We start from the raw sequence: 17033 nt of genomic DNA, 5'->3' as shown, positions 1-17033 counted from the left end.
GATCAGGGACATAAATTACTCCTAAGGACAAAGTTTCACGCAAATCGAAGAAGGGTCGTTGCAACTGTTGTGTAAGTTGGCGGACCCAATGTCCGACTCGTGCTGAAATAATCTACTTTTTCAGCTATTGACATTTTCAAACATAAGCAAAAGGTGAAAGTTTATAAGAATTTAATACTGATTAATTAATTGACGAAAAGCGATTCAATTTTATTGTGTTATTTTATGCATTGTGTTTGGTTGCTCCAGGACTTAAAACCAAACGAAAAACACATAAACACACACGTTAATAACATTTCTGTTTCCATTTGCGTTTTCCGTGTTGCATACAATTTACTATTTAAAAATTACGCGCACCAATTTCGTCTGTAGAGTCGTGTTGTGTTGTGTTTTCTCTGTATTTCATACTCATCCGTTTTCGTATAACTTTAAACCTGGTGGAGTAACAACTCCCCGCTCGTCCGCAGCATCCGCAGCGCAGCAGTGTAGAAGATCGGCAATACTAATTGGCACCTGTTTTTCCCCGTTTTTCTTCTACGTTTTTTTTCCATGTCTCTACTCGTGTTTGCTCTCTTTTTCTACATTTCCTCCAATTAAACTACCCATCGTCCAAACCCAATCAATAACAATGTGTTAATCTCGTGTAGCATGATAACAAGGTGCGCTCATACTGGTTTACTTTGAAGTATTTCCCTTACAGTTTTAAATATTTTATCGTTCCTAAAATTTAAGTCTTTAATCTAGTCAGATAATGTTTTACTTTTTTAAAAAGTTGTACAGTCACAGTAATGAAGTTTGAACAGCGAGCGCAGCTAAATTTAGCCAAATTTGCATGCATTTAACGAGGTGCTTTTAATGTAAATATCCAGCGGCAGGTGGATTAACTTTCAAGTTTGTCATCATAACTTAATAATGGTTATTATCGGCATTTAAAGAGTACTCAAAAGTGTGTTATTCAAGCTTGGAACAAATCTATCTTAATAATTGTCAATTAAGTCCAGACTCGATTATCCCTAATTCGATTGTCCGATGGTCTTCTCAGGCAATCGAATCATAAAAAAGATATATTCTTCGATATTAATATTTTTATAGCTTTGACTTAAAAATTCCTGTCCAACGACACATTTTTTTATTGAACTACAAAATCAAAATAAAAGGGGTGTTGTGCCATGTGCAAATTATGGACGCAATCAAGTAGTCCCAAATTTTTGGGGGTTGTTTTTATAAATTTTCTCATACCTCAATATAAATAATACATACTTATAAACTTATTTTGATGTGTTTAATTTGTCTCCACCAAAACATGTCGATTGTTGATAAGAGATATTCCTTCTACAAAGTTGATCAAATTTCTATACAAACAATTTATAATTTTGAAATAAGTGTGGGCGTGATAACCTTCAGATGAAAATAAATCAATCTAGCTAGATTTTAGTGTAGTTTAATTTTGAAAAAAATAAGTTCCTTTGAGTCCACACCTTTCCAAACAAATAGAATAGAACTGCACATCAAGTTGATAGTTAGCATGCAATTATTTTTCGTCTTAGTTCATAGGGACCATCCATAAACCACGTGGACACTTTTTTTGAAAACCCTGGACAACTTCCATACAAATAAAATCTCTTATGTATGGAGCGTAGACAATTACCAAACCCACCCCACTAAGGTGTCCACGTGGTTTATGGATGGTCCCATACCAAAATTTTGCTAGCTGTAAAAGCAGACGCTTTTCCTCAATAATCTCACCGTAGGAGTCTAGCATATCTCACACTTGTATCCAGTAATCCATATCGAGCGGAAATCTCGTTAGAGTTAGCTTCGTACAAACTAAACACATCACCTAACCTGAGGATCGGTGGAAGGTTTCTAATGCTAATTAAGAATAAGGAATGCAATATGTTGGCTGTTGATATTCCAGTGTTGTGGTTTCTGTTTCTGTAAACGGGTTCTAAATTCGGTTCAATCCGACATTCGGCTAGTAGATATATTATGTTTGAAATTAAACGCAATAAAAAAACACACACCAATCTGGCTTCTCGTTATTAGAGCAGTGATTTGAGATTTGCTTGTGAATTGACTAAACAGATCCAATTTGTTGTCTTTGCAGCATCGAAGACTGAGCTACAGTCGGCACGCAGTCGACGACAGAGATCTTACGACTCAGGTGGGTTGCACTTAACTTTTTTGTAATTTGTTGAGGTAATATTTTTTTTTACAGCAAGTAAACTACAAAATGCAAATGAACATCCGGCGGATGATCAGCGAGAAGAAGCATCACAAGCGAAGTAAACGAGTAAAGGTAGGACGATTTCGCGTTTCAAAATATTGAAGTGTCAAACTTAAACTTTTCTCAACCAAAATAAAACAAAAATCAACAGGACGGCAAGCAGCAGAACCACGTCTCGTTCCCGGAGTTCGCGCAGAACGGGTCGGCCAAACAGTTTGCGCACGGTACGAACGATATCGTTATGACTAATGATACCATTACGATTACTAACCACCATCCACCACCACAACCACCACCTAACAATTACAATCGCAAAAAAAGTAAAAGAAAATACTCTCAGAGTCTTAGCAAATATCGTAGATTAGAAATAGGTAATGACTCGTCAGATAATTCTTTTTTCACTTTTGATCTCTCACTGTCTCTCTTTACCTTTTATTTCTCAAACTGTCTCTCTTTATTGTGTCTTACACTATTTGAACTTTAACTATCTTCAATTGTTTTACTTTCATTCAATTCTGTTACTTCTTTTTGTTGTTTTGAACGAAAAATGCCTTGTTCGCACTTGAAATAAATAAATTAATACATTCGGACCAACAAATCTATTTCAACGGTGCAGTTCGAACATGGCACAATTTGGTAGTAGTTGCTGTTGTAGTGTGACTACTCTGGCTGTATGTAGTGTTATCGAATATAAATGTTGGAGTATAAAATTAAAGAAGAAATCAATAAAGTGAAACTGAAAAATTAATATATGTTGCATGCGTAAAATTTATGATTTTGTTAAACTAGAAATGCTAGGATTTTGAAAGGATAATTGGAAAATAGTTAAATATGCAAACACCGATTGTAATTCTCCTTGGTCTCGATTATATGAATTAAGAATTTTAAATTTTCCAAAATAAAATAAAATATTGATCACATTTATAGAAAACATAATTCCATTTCACATGGCTGTGTTCCCGAAATGTCAGAATGCATCGAAGACTGACTATTTCCCATCTATTTTTACAGCAATTTCACGTCAATCCAGCAGGATCCATATCAAATGTGATTAAGATTCGGAATTCGGTACATTAATTGAACATGAAGCACCATGCGTCTCCATCAAATTGTACTGGAAACTAATTTCGATGGAAAAGCATGGTACTTCGTCAGCTGTGTGCTATCTTGTGACATAGACTATTTTGATCTAAAATGAGTTAATGATGACGTTTTGCTATACTTAACAAACACTACAAAATGCTTTAACCCGATTTTGGAAACTCGCTTCCGTTTCCCGGATATCGCAATACACACTTGTGACATAGACCAAGTTATCATCAAAATGATTGTGCACGCTTGTGACACGTCATACATGTTGTTGGAGAATGTGGAAAATTTTTCTTGTTTTTCACAAATTTATGTTGATACCGATTGCTTCAAAAAGGTTGGCTCTACCACTCATAGTTTTGAAAATATTAATCATCAAACTTTAAAAATCGATTTTCTCGAATAGTATTAAATGGTCTTTGTCACAAGATAGCACATAGCTGACGACTTTTAGTTTGAAATTCTGTAATGAATATCCCCCATTCTTGGGAGTGTTAGTTACGTAAAACATTTAAAAAATCATAGAAAATATGTTCAGCTTGAAGCTGTTTGATCCCGAGAACTTCATAAAAGCAAACCAAGTTTTCATTATACAGTCATGCCTCGGTTTTGCACGCCTCGGTTTTGCACTACCTCGGTTTTGCACCGTTCAGCTGCCTCGGTTAAGCACGGCCCAGTGCTTAACTGAAGCACAGAGCTTATGGGATTTTGGCTATATGGGAGACATTGGCTTTAATCGTATGAAAAATCATGCAAGCATCAAAAAATTATAGTGTTTTGGAATCGGGATGATGTCAGTTATCCATTAAAACTATTATTTCATGAAAATTTTTACAATAATACGTATTTTTTCTGTATTTCGAAAATGCATTTTTTTCTGTAAAGAATCCAAAAATATATTGTTATTGCAAAATGGGTATCAAATGATCAGGATTTTTTCATACATTTCGGATGTAATAACAACATCTTTAGATTATACTCCAAATTTTCACAAAACTACGTTTTTTCGAAAAAAATACTCTAAATTTCAATTTTTACAATATGGGTATCAAGCGATTGGGATTTTTTCATACATTTCGAACGTAATAACAACATTTTTAGAAAATAATCAAAATTTTCACAAAACTACGTATTTTCGAAAAAAAAATACTCAAAATTTCCGTTTTTACATTGTAGGTTTCAAACGATCGGTATTTTTTCATACATTTCGAATGTACTAACAATATTCTTTAAAAATACTTCAAATTTTCACAAAACTACGTATTTTCGAAAAAAAAATACTCAAAATTTCCGTTTTTAAAATGTGGGTATCAAACGATCGGGATTTTTTCATACATTTCGAATGTACTAACAATATTTTTTGAAAATACAAAAAAAAATCACAAAAATATGTATTTTCGAAAAAAAAATACTCAAAATTTTCGTTTTTACAACGTGGGTATCAAACGAAACGATCGATTTTTCATATATTTCGAATGTAATAACAATATTTTTTGAAAATACTCAAAGTTTTCACAAAACTACGTTTTTTTGTAATACTTTTCAAAATTTCAGTTTTTACATTATGGGTATCAAATAATCAAATCAATTTTTTAAAAAAATACTTAGTTTTGTGAAAATTTTGAGCATATTCATTTTTTTAATAACTTTCGAAATGTGTGAAAAAATCCCGATCGTTTGATACCCACATTGTAAAAACGGAAATTTTTAGTATTTTTTTCGAAAATACGTAGTTTTGTGAAATTTTTTAGTATTTTTAAAGAATATTGTTATTACATTCGAAATGTATGAAAAAATCCCGATCGTTTGATATCCACATTGTAAAATCGGACATTTTGAGTATTTTTTCGAAAAGACGTAGTTTTGTGAAAAATTGGAGTATTTTCAAAAAATGTTGTCATTACATCCAAAATGTATGAAAAACCTGATCATTTGATACCCATATTGCAATAACAATATTTTTTTGGTTTCTTTAGAGAAAAAAATGCATTTTCGAAATACAGGAAAAATACGTATTTTTGTGAAAATTTTCATGAAATAATAATTTTAATGGATAGCTGACCTCATCTCGATTCCAAAACACTATAATTTTTTGATGTTTGCATGATTTTTCGTACGAATAAAGCCAATGTCTCCCATATAGCCAAAATCCCATAAGCTCTGTGCCTCGGTTATGCACGCCTCGGTTTTGCATCCCCCATATGCGGTGCTAAACCGAGGCATGACTGTATCTACAAATGTGTTCAGTAGAGTGTCCCAAAAACAGGAGATGTGGTGGGTTCCATCGGGCTCACCCGGATTTCTCTTTAATTGAAAAAATATTAACCTTGATACATATGTTCAATTTTTTTAAAGCCATTTTCATCAAAATCTTGAAAAAATGTGATTTTGTTATGCTTAAGAATGCTTGCGGAAGTGCTTGTGGCGCTTACGTCACACAGTAAAAAAAATCATGGTAACATCTGGGAAGGGGTACATCTTTTATGTCAGAGAATCCCTGGAAAGGTGTAATTTTACCACTTTTCTGGTGTAATGTCACTTTTTAGTATACATTGAGGTAAAATTACAGCATAAAAGAGGTGATATTCAACCTTCAAATTAAACTTTAAAAAATTACACATTTTTTTAATGTGTAGTCAAATCAATGAAAATATTGATCTTGCTTTTAAATTGCTGTTATAAAACAATGCATACGATTTGGAAACATATAAAATGCTAGCATTAACTGAAACAGTGGTGTAAGTGATTAAACTGAGTTTTCATACACTGAAATAAAAAAATAGTTCCGAATTCCTTTATTCTAAAAATTTTGCATCTTTTCCTTATTTAGTAATCGGGTTTTTTTTGGATTACTTAATAAGGCCGATGCAACTATTTTTAAAAGCTTTTGTCCCTCGGCTCTGTCGGAGTCGAGCAGGGGGGGGGGGGGCGAAAAAATAAAAAAAATATGAATATTAAAATAACATGCCATAGTTTCAACATTTGCATGGAAAAAGTGTTTTCAAATGTATTATACACCAGTTCAATTGTTTTGCAATAAAAGTTTTCAAAAAATGTAAAATTTGACGAAAGCAAAAATTTTAGCGAAAAAAACTTTAGCGATAGTAGACATCGAAAATTTTCAAAAATTCTAAAGATTTTTAAATCAACCCAAACATGCTAAAAATGATTCTAAACGCAGGGGAATTCATTTTAAATTGATTTTAATTAATTGCTCTAAAATTTTCATAAAAAAATTGAAGTTTTTTGAAAAAATATTTTTTTCGCCCCCTGATTTTTCGGGCTAACATTGAAGGGGGGGGGGCAAAAACTTTAAATAAAATTTGTACCAGCCTAAGGAAAGGAGCCAAAATTCCTAGAATTTAGGAATTTGGTACTTTTATTTTTTTCAGTGTAGGGAATTTTCAAAATTCACCATTTTTATTTTACTAAAATGTCTGTATCTTGGCAGTGAAGTGACAAAAACTAACTGTTCAGAGAGCAAAATTTTCAATACAAGACGATGGTATTGTTTTAATGGCATTTTTTTATGTTTTTGTTAGAGAAAAGTGTAGAAAATTCTGGCATAAAATTTCTTTTTCTCAACTTAATCATGCTGCCAATAAAAAATGACGTCTTCCTGGATCAACATGAATACAGAAAATTATTGGTTGGACTCCTAACTATGATTCAAAGTGAAATATGAGGCAATTTGAATACATTTTCAAGGTTTTAGAACAAAATATGATATTTTCTATGAAAGCAGACCATTTTTCAGCAAATCGCAAATCGCAAGTTCTTACCGATTTTTGGGAATTGTTCGTTGTATGAAACAGCGATGGAATAATCATCATCAAAAGAAAATCTTTGAACGTTCATCAAGAGAAAAAATCCGAAGGGAGCATGGCTCTCCTCTCTCACGCACGAGAGATTGGTAAAAGGAATCTAAAAAAAATCATCATCTTGATTAACCGGCGGAACATCTTTTTCACTACTACACTTGCATGTGTAACGTCACAAGTCGAAAAATGAACTGCCACTTTTTGTAGATGGTCAATGAGTGTGAACAAAGTGAAATAAATAATTTTAAGTGGTGCTAACAATGAAATTCACAAAAAATCATCAACAGATTGATTTTTTGGAGAAGTTTGGGAGCGATTTTCCAATGCGTGATTTGCCTCCTCTCTCTTTCACGGGTGAAGAAAGTTCGAAAATTTATCGAAATCCTGGTTAGCCCGAAGGTTTCCACCACATCGCATTTTTTTGGGACACACTAGTGTCCAGGCTTATTTTTTCAAATGTCTAAGTAATTTTCATCAAAATCTCAACTTATCACCTTTCTGTTGCAACTTGGTGAGCTAAAATTTGTTCACTCGTTGCGGAGACATGACTTAAAAAAAAAAAACGTGTTTTTTTTGCGAAAACCATAAAAACGCAATTTTTTGGGCCTCTCTATTTCGTATCGGGTCAAATCTTTATCAAATCTAATCTTCTATCTGGATCCTGCTGGTTTGCTGTATATTCAATATGATCGTTTATAATTTTCTTTGAAAAATATTGCATTCAGTGTGATGTCTAAGGTCAGGGTGGCAAACATTCTGCAAAGATCATAATAACTGGTCGCTTGAAATGAAAAATCGATAAATGAATAGAACTTTATTTGCTGGCAATCGACACTATTCCGTCGAAAAAATCTTCGGAAAGAATTCTGTCTCACTAGAAAATCAAAATTAATATCTTCCATTTAAAAAAAAAGCATGATGAGTTTCGTCAACTACAGCTGAGATGAATGTCATTACAACTGCATAACATCTACAACTTCCAGTAGAAATGTTTGTAAAGTTTGAGGAAATTAAACTTAAACTGCAATCTTTATTTTTAATCAAACATTTAACATTTTTTGCGGTTCCTGCGATAGGTGAAAAAGGAGAAAAAAAACTTGGTAATATTGAAAAATAAAACTTTCATAAAATACAGAAGTACATCTTTTTTTTTTTTTTAATTTATATTTATTCAAATTTCTTTTCCATGTACATTCATTCAGTTAAAATATTATTGAGTGTCCAATCACAAACGATGACTTTTCACCTCAATTTTAAATACTAGCAACTTTCATTTATTCATGAAATATTGTAGCTTTCGCTATTCAGTGATTTCAAATGTAGGAGGTCCTACATGTACAAAAGGGAAAAGGGATACCTTAAAACTAACTTATAAACTATATAAAGAGCGGATCAATGCAGCTGAAGACTGCAATGATTTTTGTCGAAATGCATCAATTATCTTATTGGACATAACATCCAAAGTGTCAACTTCGGCTAATTGATGAAGTTCACTGGTGCTGAACCAGGGAGGAAGTTTCAGAATCATTTTCAGAATTTTGTTCTGAATCCTCTGAAGTTTTTTCTTCCTGGTTAAGCAACAGCTTGTCCAGATCGGCACAGCATAAAGCATGGCAGGTCTGAAAATTTGTTTATAAATTAACAGTTTATTCTTGAGACAAAGTCTAGAATTCCTGTTTATAAGTGGATACAAACATTTAATATATTTGTTACATTTAACCTGGATACTTTCAATGTGATCCTTGTAAGTAAGGTTTTGTCAAAACCAAGTCCAAGATATTTCACTTGATCCTCCCACTTTAAATTTACCTCATTCATCTTTATAATGTGATGACTTTTTGGTTTAAGAAAATCAGCCCTTGGTTTGTGAGGGAAAATAATAAGTTGAGTTTTGCAGCATTTGGAGTAATTTTCCATTCTTTCAAATAAGAATTGAAAATATCCAAGCTTTTGTAATCTTCTTGTGATGACACGAAGGCTTCTGCCTTTGGCGGAGATGCTTGTGTCATCAGCAAAAAGTGATTTCTGACATCCTGGGGGCAAATCAGGCAAGTCAGAAGTAAAAATATTGTATAAAATTGGACCCAAAATGCTTCCTTGAGGGACGCCAGCACGTACAGGTAGTTGATCAGATTTGCTATTCTGATAACATACCTGCAGAGTACGATCCGTCAAATAATTTTGAATAATTTTCACGATATAAATCGGAAAATTAAACCTTTTCAATTTCGCAATCAAACCTTTATGCCAAACACTGTCAAATGCTTTTTCTATGTCTAGAAGAGCAGCGCCAGTAGAATAGCCCTCAGATTTGTTGCTTCGAATTAAATTTGAAACTCTCAACAACTGATGAGTAGTTGAATGCCCAAGGCGAAATCCAAACTGCTCATCAGCGAAAATTGAATTTTCATTAATGTGCGTCATCATTCTATTAAGAATTATTCTTTCGAATAATTTACTAATAGATGAAAGCAAACTAATGGGCCGATAGCTTGAGGCTTCAGCAGGATTTTTATCCGGTTTCAAAATCGGAATTACTTTGGCATTTTTCCAACTACTGGGAAAATATGCCAAATCAAAACATTTGTTGAAAATTTTGACCAAGCTACTTAAAGTTGCTTCTGGTAATTTTTAATTAAAATGTAAAAATGCCATCCTCACCAGGGGCTTTCATATTTTTAAATTTTTTGATAATAGATTTTATTTCATTCAGATCCGTATTAAAAACTTCATCTGATGAAAATTCTTGTTCAACAATATTCTGAAATTCTATTGAAATTTGATTTTCAATAGGACTCAAAACATTCAAGTTGAAATTATGAGCACTCTCAAACTGCTGAGCAAGTTTTTGAGCTTTTCCCCATTAGTTAATAGAATATTATCACCATCTTTTAAAGAAGGGATGGGTTTTGAGGTTTCTTAAGAACCTTTGAAAGTTTCCAAAAGGTTTGGAATAAGGTTTAATTTGTTCGACATCTCTTGCGAACTTTTCATTTCGCAGGAGAGTGAATCTGTGGTCAATAACCTTTTGCAAATCTTTTGAATTCGCTTCAGTGCAGGATCACGAGAACGTTGATACTGTCTTCGGCGAACATTTTCAGACGAATCAGAAGCTGAAGATCGTCATCAATAATGGGAGAATCAAATTTGACTTGGACTTTAGGAATAGCAATATTCCTAGCATCCAAAATTGCATTAGTTAAAGATTCCAAGGCTGAATCAATATCAGCTTTGGTTTCTAAAACAAAATCATGATTTAAATTATTCTCAATATGATGCTGATACCTGTCCCAATTAGCTTTGTGGTAATTAAACACAGAACTATTGGGTCTGGTAACTGCTTCATGAGAAAGTGAAAAAGTTACTGGAAGATGATCAGAATCAAAATCAGCATGAGTCACTAAAGGACCACAATACTGACTTTGATTTGTCAACACCAAATCAATTGTTGATGGATTTCTAACAGAAGAAAAGCAAGTTGGCCCATTCGGGTATAAAACCGAATAAAGACCAGAAGTGCAATCTCTGAACAGAATTTTACCATTGGAATTTACTTTTGAATTATTCCAAGATTGGTGTTTGGCATTAAAATCACCGATGATCAAAAATCGAGATCTATGCCGAGTAAGTTTATTCAAATCCCCTTTGAAATAATTTTTATTTTCCCCAGTGCATTGGAATGGCAAATATGCAGCTGCAATCATAATTTTCCCAAAAGAAGTTTCAAGTTCAATGCCCAAACTTTCAATAACTTTTAACTTAAAGTCACGTAACGTGCTATAAGTCATACTACGGTGGATAACTATTGCAACTCCACCGCCATTTCGATTCATTCGGTTATTAGTTATAACTTTATAATCTGGATCACTTTTCAAATAAGTGCCAGTTTTTAAAAATGTTTCGGTTATAACAGCAACATGCACGTTATGAACTCGTAAAAGTTGAAAAATTCATTTTCTTTCGCTTTTAAAGAGCGAGCATTAAAATTCATAATATTGATGGAATTACTTAGATCCATGATTAAACTTCAGGGTAAGAACAACATCATTCGCAAATTTTAATCCAATCTGGATAGCTTCCATCATGGATGTAGCATTACTCATTGTTTGAATCAAACCAAACAGTGAGTTTTGCAAAAAGTCATTTTTCAAACGTAACATCGCCGAGATCAGAAGATCCCAAAGCGTTGCCAGCAGAAAAATTTTCAAATGAGATTTGAGGTACCTGCCCAATTTCAGAAAGATTGGTAGAGGATTTAAAATTCGTGGATGAACCCGAAACGACGTTAGCATAAGAAATGCCATTGTTGTTACCTAACTTTTCCACGGTAGGGGTATTTCTAGAATTGTTCGAGTGAGACAGCACGAACGTTTGATTTAAAGATGCAGGTACAACCTGACTTTGAGAAAATTTCGGTTTGGATTTCGGCTGATGCTTAGCACGAGAATCCAAAACCTTTTTCTGATGGGGCAATCCCAGAAATTTGATTTGTGATTTCCACCACAATTTGCACATTTAAATTGGGTGACTTCTTTCACGGGACAATTGTCCTTGTCGTGAGAAGAATCCCCGCAAACCATGCATTTTGGAACCATGGCGCAATGATCAGTACCGTGACCGAATGCCTGGCAACGCCGGCACTGGGTCAGATTCTGGCCATTACCGCCATGTTTCTTAAATGCTCCCACTTTACCCGTACATGGAACAAAAACTGAACTTTGTCCAAAAGTTTCAAATTGTTGATTTCATTTCTGTTGAAATGAATCAGATAAAATTGTGAAGTCAAACCAAAGCGAGAAATATTCCCGTTTGATTTTTTCTTCATTGGTATTACTTGGGATGGGGCAAAGCCAAGCAACACCTTAAGTTCGTTTTTGATCTCATCCACCGACAAGTCGTTGGAGAGACCTTTCAAGACCGCCTTGAATGGCCGAGCATTCTTGGTCTCATACGTGTAGAAATTGTGTTTGTGGTTTTTCAAATAACCAACAAAAGTTTGGTGATCTTGTAAAGATTCCGTCAACAAGCGACATTCTCCTCTTCGACCAAGTTGGAACGAAACTTTCAAATTGCAAGTTTCCTTGCAATTCTTCAGTTGCGTTCGAAAGCTGGCCAAATCGGAGACGGAAGTCACAACAATTGGCGGAGCCTTTACTCGTTTCTCGACGGCAGAAGGCTCAGTACGAGGAGAAGGTTCCTTGTCTTCAGTTTCGGATAAAACACCGAAACTGTTTGTCAATGGAATTGGAGGATTGACCTCACATTCAGAATCAGAATCAGACCTCAGAAGAGGCTGTTTTCTTTTTCTGTTTCCGTTAGCCGGTTTAGCGTTCAAACGCTTCACCGACGTAACGACCAAATCTTCAGAAGATTTGCGTTTACCTTTGTTTTGACGCATTTTGCAAGCAAAGTTCTCTTAAAAAGATGGCTTCGTTTGTAAAATACAACAAAATTTCAGGCGGGGTTAGTCTTGAAAAGACTGTTTAGAATTTTGGAAAATAACTCAGGTAGTCTTTAAAAAGACTGTGAATTTTGTTTTGAAATAACTCTGAGCTTAGGTAGTAAAAAATACCGCAGCTCTAGTGTCCGTTCACCACGAAGGTTCGCAAGACACTCACAGAAGTACATCTAATTACTTTCAGCTACTTTGCTCAAGAAATATACAATCGAAATAAAAAAGAAATTATTTTTCCACAAAACGGATTTTTTTCGCATTTTCCAATTATCCAATCATCCAAGTAGGAATGAGATTGAGTCTAGAACAGCGATTCTCAACCTTCTTCTAGGTCGGTACCCCCTGCCATGTAAATCAAGTAGGCCCGGTACCCCCGTTGAGAATCGCTGGTCTAGAAGGTAAGGTTGGGTCATACACATTTGTATTACCCAGTCTAACTCCATGGACATAATGTCACTCCTGACGATACCATGAAAGCTAGTACTTAATTTTCTTTATGTTTGGCGTTTGGCTGCTAAACACTCAAAATCAATTTGTTTTCATCATGTTTAATTCAGATAAAGAGAACGAGTATCCTTTCTATGTGTCCTTTTTCTATCATTTATCTCTGAGGCAGCACCTGCGTGGTGAGTGTGTGTGCCTGTCCCAATTGTTGTAGCACCAAGTAACACATAGTTTAACAAATTTCCCTTGCACCACTACTACCACTGAGAACTATAAACATTTTCTCGTTTACTTTTTTTGTGAACCAAACAAACTCGTCGCTCATTTTGCCATCACTGTTAGTTTTGATTTTGTCATTATTCGTATAACCAAGTGAGAACAAATTGTTAAGTGTTTTCCAAAATTTTAAACCCGTGTCTAACAATAACCATTATTATAATCAGTATATTTAAACCATAACTACTAACCATCAGTGTGAAAACGACGATGCGAATCAAACTCATCTTACCAACGGTCGAAAAACCAAACCACTCCCCTTTACCAACCTTCTTCCAGACTACATCAACGAAGTTCTGCACGAGGACAACGAGGACGAGGAGAGGCTAGCGGCGGGACCGGCCGATGATTGGGACGGTGGTGGTCTGACGTTCACCGCCAAATCGTCACGTGAGTACCATCTACTGTGGTCGAAATTTCGGCATCAAACATATATTGCAGGTGGCAGCACTGTTCACTTCTTGGTCTGTCTCTCTCTACTCTCATGTTACTATTTTGATTGTTTCACTGTCCATTCTGTGAACCTTTTGATTACGTTTATGGTCATATTTTATTCCAACTTTATTCATTTATAGTTTGACAATCGGAATCAAACGTTATATTTAGTAGATTAAAATTTAAATTTAAATATTTTCAAACATGATCGCTATGAAAGTTAGAAAGTTTTTCTGTGATAACTCTTGTAAAAAATAAATAATTAATTCATGTTTTTCACCTGGTTTTAACAGTTTTAATTTTTGGATATTTGGAAGTCTAATTTATTTTGATTTGATTTTTTTAGAGCTATAAACAGCAAATATACATTATGACATGAGCAGTTCTCTCAGATTCCGGTCATTCGATTTTTTGTTGTATTTTTTTATCCGACTGAAACTATTTTGGTGCCTTCGGTATGCCCAAAGAAGCCATTTTGCATCATTAGTTTGCCCATATAATATTCCATACAAATTTGGCAGCTGTCCATACAAAAATGATGGATGAAAATTCAAAAATCTGTATCTCTTGAAGGATTTTTTTGACAAAGTTGTAGGTATGGATAAAGATTACTCTGAAAAAACTGATACACGGTAAAAAAATGTGATTTTTAATTTAACTTTTTGTCACTAAAACTTGATTTGCAAAAAACTCTATTTTTATTTATTTTATTTTTTGATATGTTTTAGGGGACATCAAAAGCCAACTTTTCATGTGGGCAAACATGTGAACTAATTTAAAAAAAAAAATAAAAACTTCGACTATTTTCAAAAAAGGTTACCTATGAATGGCTTTAACTTGAAAACGGTGCACTTTACCAAAATTTCACTGAAGTACTTTTTAATAGCAAATTTTATTTTACATCGGAAAATGGAGTTGAAAAATGTTTGCGACCAATATTTTGATTTTTTTAAGAAATCAGTGTCGATTTAAAAAATCATAATTAACTAGGTAAACGATTTTTTGCACAACCTGGAAATTTATGAAAAGCTGTCTTTTGATGTCCCCTAAAACATATAAAAAAATTAAAATAGTGTTTTTTTGCAAATCAAGTTTTAATGACAAAAAGTTAAATTAAAAATCACATTTTTTTTAACGTGTATCATTTTTTTAGTGTAGTCCTTATCCATACCTACAACTTTGCCGAAAACAACAAATCGATCAAAAATTCCTTCAAAAGATACAGGTTTTTGAATTTTCATACATCATTTTTGTATGGACAGCTGCCAAATTTGTATGGAATATTATATGGACAAACTAATGATGCAAAATGGCTTCTTTGGGCATACCGAAGGCACCAAAAAAGTTTCAGCCGGATCAACAAATACAAAAATTAAGATTATGAAAAAAAAAACAATTTCGTAGAGAATTGCTCACATTATTTTTTTTGCATTGCAATAATAAATTTGTCAGTTGTTCTCTATTGGATCTCAGGGTGTTTTTATTTTAATTTATCTTTTTGAACTGTTGAATTTGGATCACTTTATTTCTAATTATATAAAGCAATGGATTTTCACAAAAAAAAATACTTTAGCTTTTGCTTACATTTCTATTTTTGGTGAAACTATGGAAATTTTAGAGGTATATATTGTTTCCTACATTCTGAAAAATACTGATTTTTTTATATAAATTTTGAAGGCACTAATTAAAATCGTGCATGAAAACAGTTGTATTTTTGTTTATTTTTGATTATGTCACAAACTGATCCAAAGTGTTTTGCTCAAGCTATGATTTTTAACAAAAATATTTAAATTGCGCTCAAAATTATATTTTGATTTTTCTATTTTGCAAATTTGTAATCGAAATGCATTTCAAAAAAAGAATAATTACGTTTTTAAGTGTATAAAAATGTCCAAGGTTCGGGTAAAAATATCTGAGTAATTATGGGTTCGATTTTAATTGAAAAACTAAACCAAAATAATGGAAATCAAGTTTTGCTTTTCAAAAGGTCAAAATTATGTTATTACAGATAGTTTCAAATGTTAGGCTTGTTTTTTACCTTTTCAAAAATGCTTTTTAAAATACGACTGATCAGAAAATTTAAAAACATCGAAAATCGTCAGTTGCAAAATTGCATCAGTTGAAAAAAAGTTTAAAATGTATTCAATTCCTTTTTTTAATTTAGGTCAATGCAAATATTTTTCAAAGTTTTTATCTCTTGGCTATGGCCGGGTCGAGGGAGAGGAGCAATAAGATGTTCTTATTTGAATACCAAGCTATAGTCTTTATATTTGAAAGAAATAAAGGTTTCATAAAGCATTTTACACTAGCTCAGTTGCTTTGAAATCAATAGTTAAAAAAAAAATGATTTGACGAAAACAAAATTTTTAGCGATTTTTTTTTTGCGCTATTGTAAATCAAACATTTTTGAAGATTAAAAAGATTTTTGAATAACACTAACCATGCTAAAAATGATGCTAAACACAGGGTTACGCATTTTAAATTGATCTCAGCAGATTGCACATGAATTTCCAAATATATTTTGAAGTTTAAAAAACATTTTTTGTCCCTTGATTTTTGGGTCGATTTTTGAAGGGTTGACAACAACTGGCAACAACTCGACGTCGTCGTGCTATTTTGTCGCACCCGCCATTTTGACGTTCCGAGAAAAACGCGTTTTAATGTTTGACCTTGAATATTCAAAAACGAGAGCACGCAATGTAAACAATAACAAACACGTTTTGTTTGGCTCACCATTCTGTGCATTGTCCCAAAGTTTGGTTGAAGTTGGTTGCTGGAGTCCCGAGTTATAATTGCAAATGTTTACGGTAGTCTAGCTTGTACGTGCGACAAACGCATCCTGACTTTCCTGGCCTGAAATCCTTTGGCCTTTTGTCGCACTTACATCAATTTTCATGGAGTGACAAGATAGCACGACAAGATTGAAACTACTTTCATATGTAAAGTGACAAAAATGCACGGAGTTTTTTTGGTTTTTGTTGAATATCTCAGGATTGAAATCGAATTTTGGGGATCTGTGAAGGTCAAAAGGTGAGGCATTGTGAGCTGCACAAAATGGCGTTCTTAACTCAATTTGGCCCAAAATGCACGTACGACAAGTTAGCACGATGGCGACGAACTGGCTTCTGAACTATCTATAATCACTTAACATAGAATACCTAAGTAGACTAGATAACTTGTGTAGAAAAAGTACGTAACCTAGCGTGATTATCTAAAATAAAGTTAGAAAACTTACTGGGCTATTATACGTTGCTATGCAGTTGTTTGTTTACCTTTGATATGAAAA

General features: G+C 33.5%; 1 protein-coding gene across 17 annotated transcripts in view; it reads left to right on the top strand.

The window, feature by feature from the left end:
* LOC6041618 (sodium/hydrogen exchanger 3) overlaps positions 1–17033 on the top strand; it is a 133305-nt gene that overhangs the window by 101822 nt on the left and 14450 nt on the right. For 12 of the 17 annotated variants that reach the window (XM_038251225.1, XM_038251220.1, XM_038251219.1 and 9 more), the window contains 5 exons: positions 648–659; positions 2108–2164; positions 2219–2299; positions 2379–2451; positions 13592–13702. In XM_038251225.1, coding sequence (XP_038107153.1) covers positions 648–659; positions 2108–2164; positions 2219–2299; positions 2379–2451; positions 13592–13702 — 334 coding nt within the window. The remainder of the gene's footprint in view (positions 1–647; positions 660–2107; positions 2165–2218; positions 2300–2378; positions 2452–13591; positions 13703–17033) is intronic. The other 5 variants (XM_038251221.1, XM_038251223.1, XM_038251226.1 and 2 more) reach the window with 1 other exon arrangement.

This window comes from Culex quinquefasciatus, chromosome 2, assembly GCF_015732765.1.
Source record: "Culex quinquefasciatus strain JHB chromosome 2, VPISU_Cqui_1.0_pri_paternal, whole genome shotgun sequence".
In the NCBI taxonomy this organism is placed as follows: Eukaryota; Metazoa; Arthropoda; class Insecta; order Diptera; family Culicidae; genus Culex; species Culex quinquefasciatus.
Note: the sequence above shows the minus strand (reverse complement) of the source record. Positions and strands in the feature narration are given on the sequence as shown.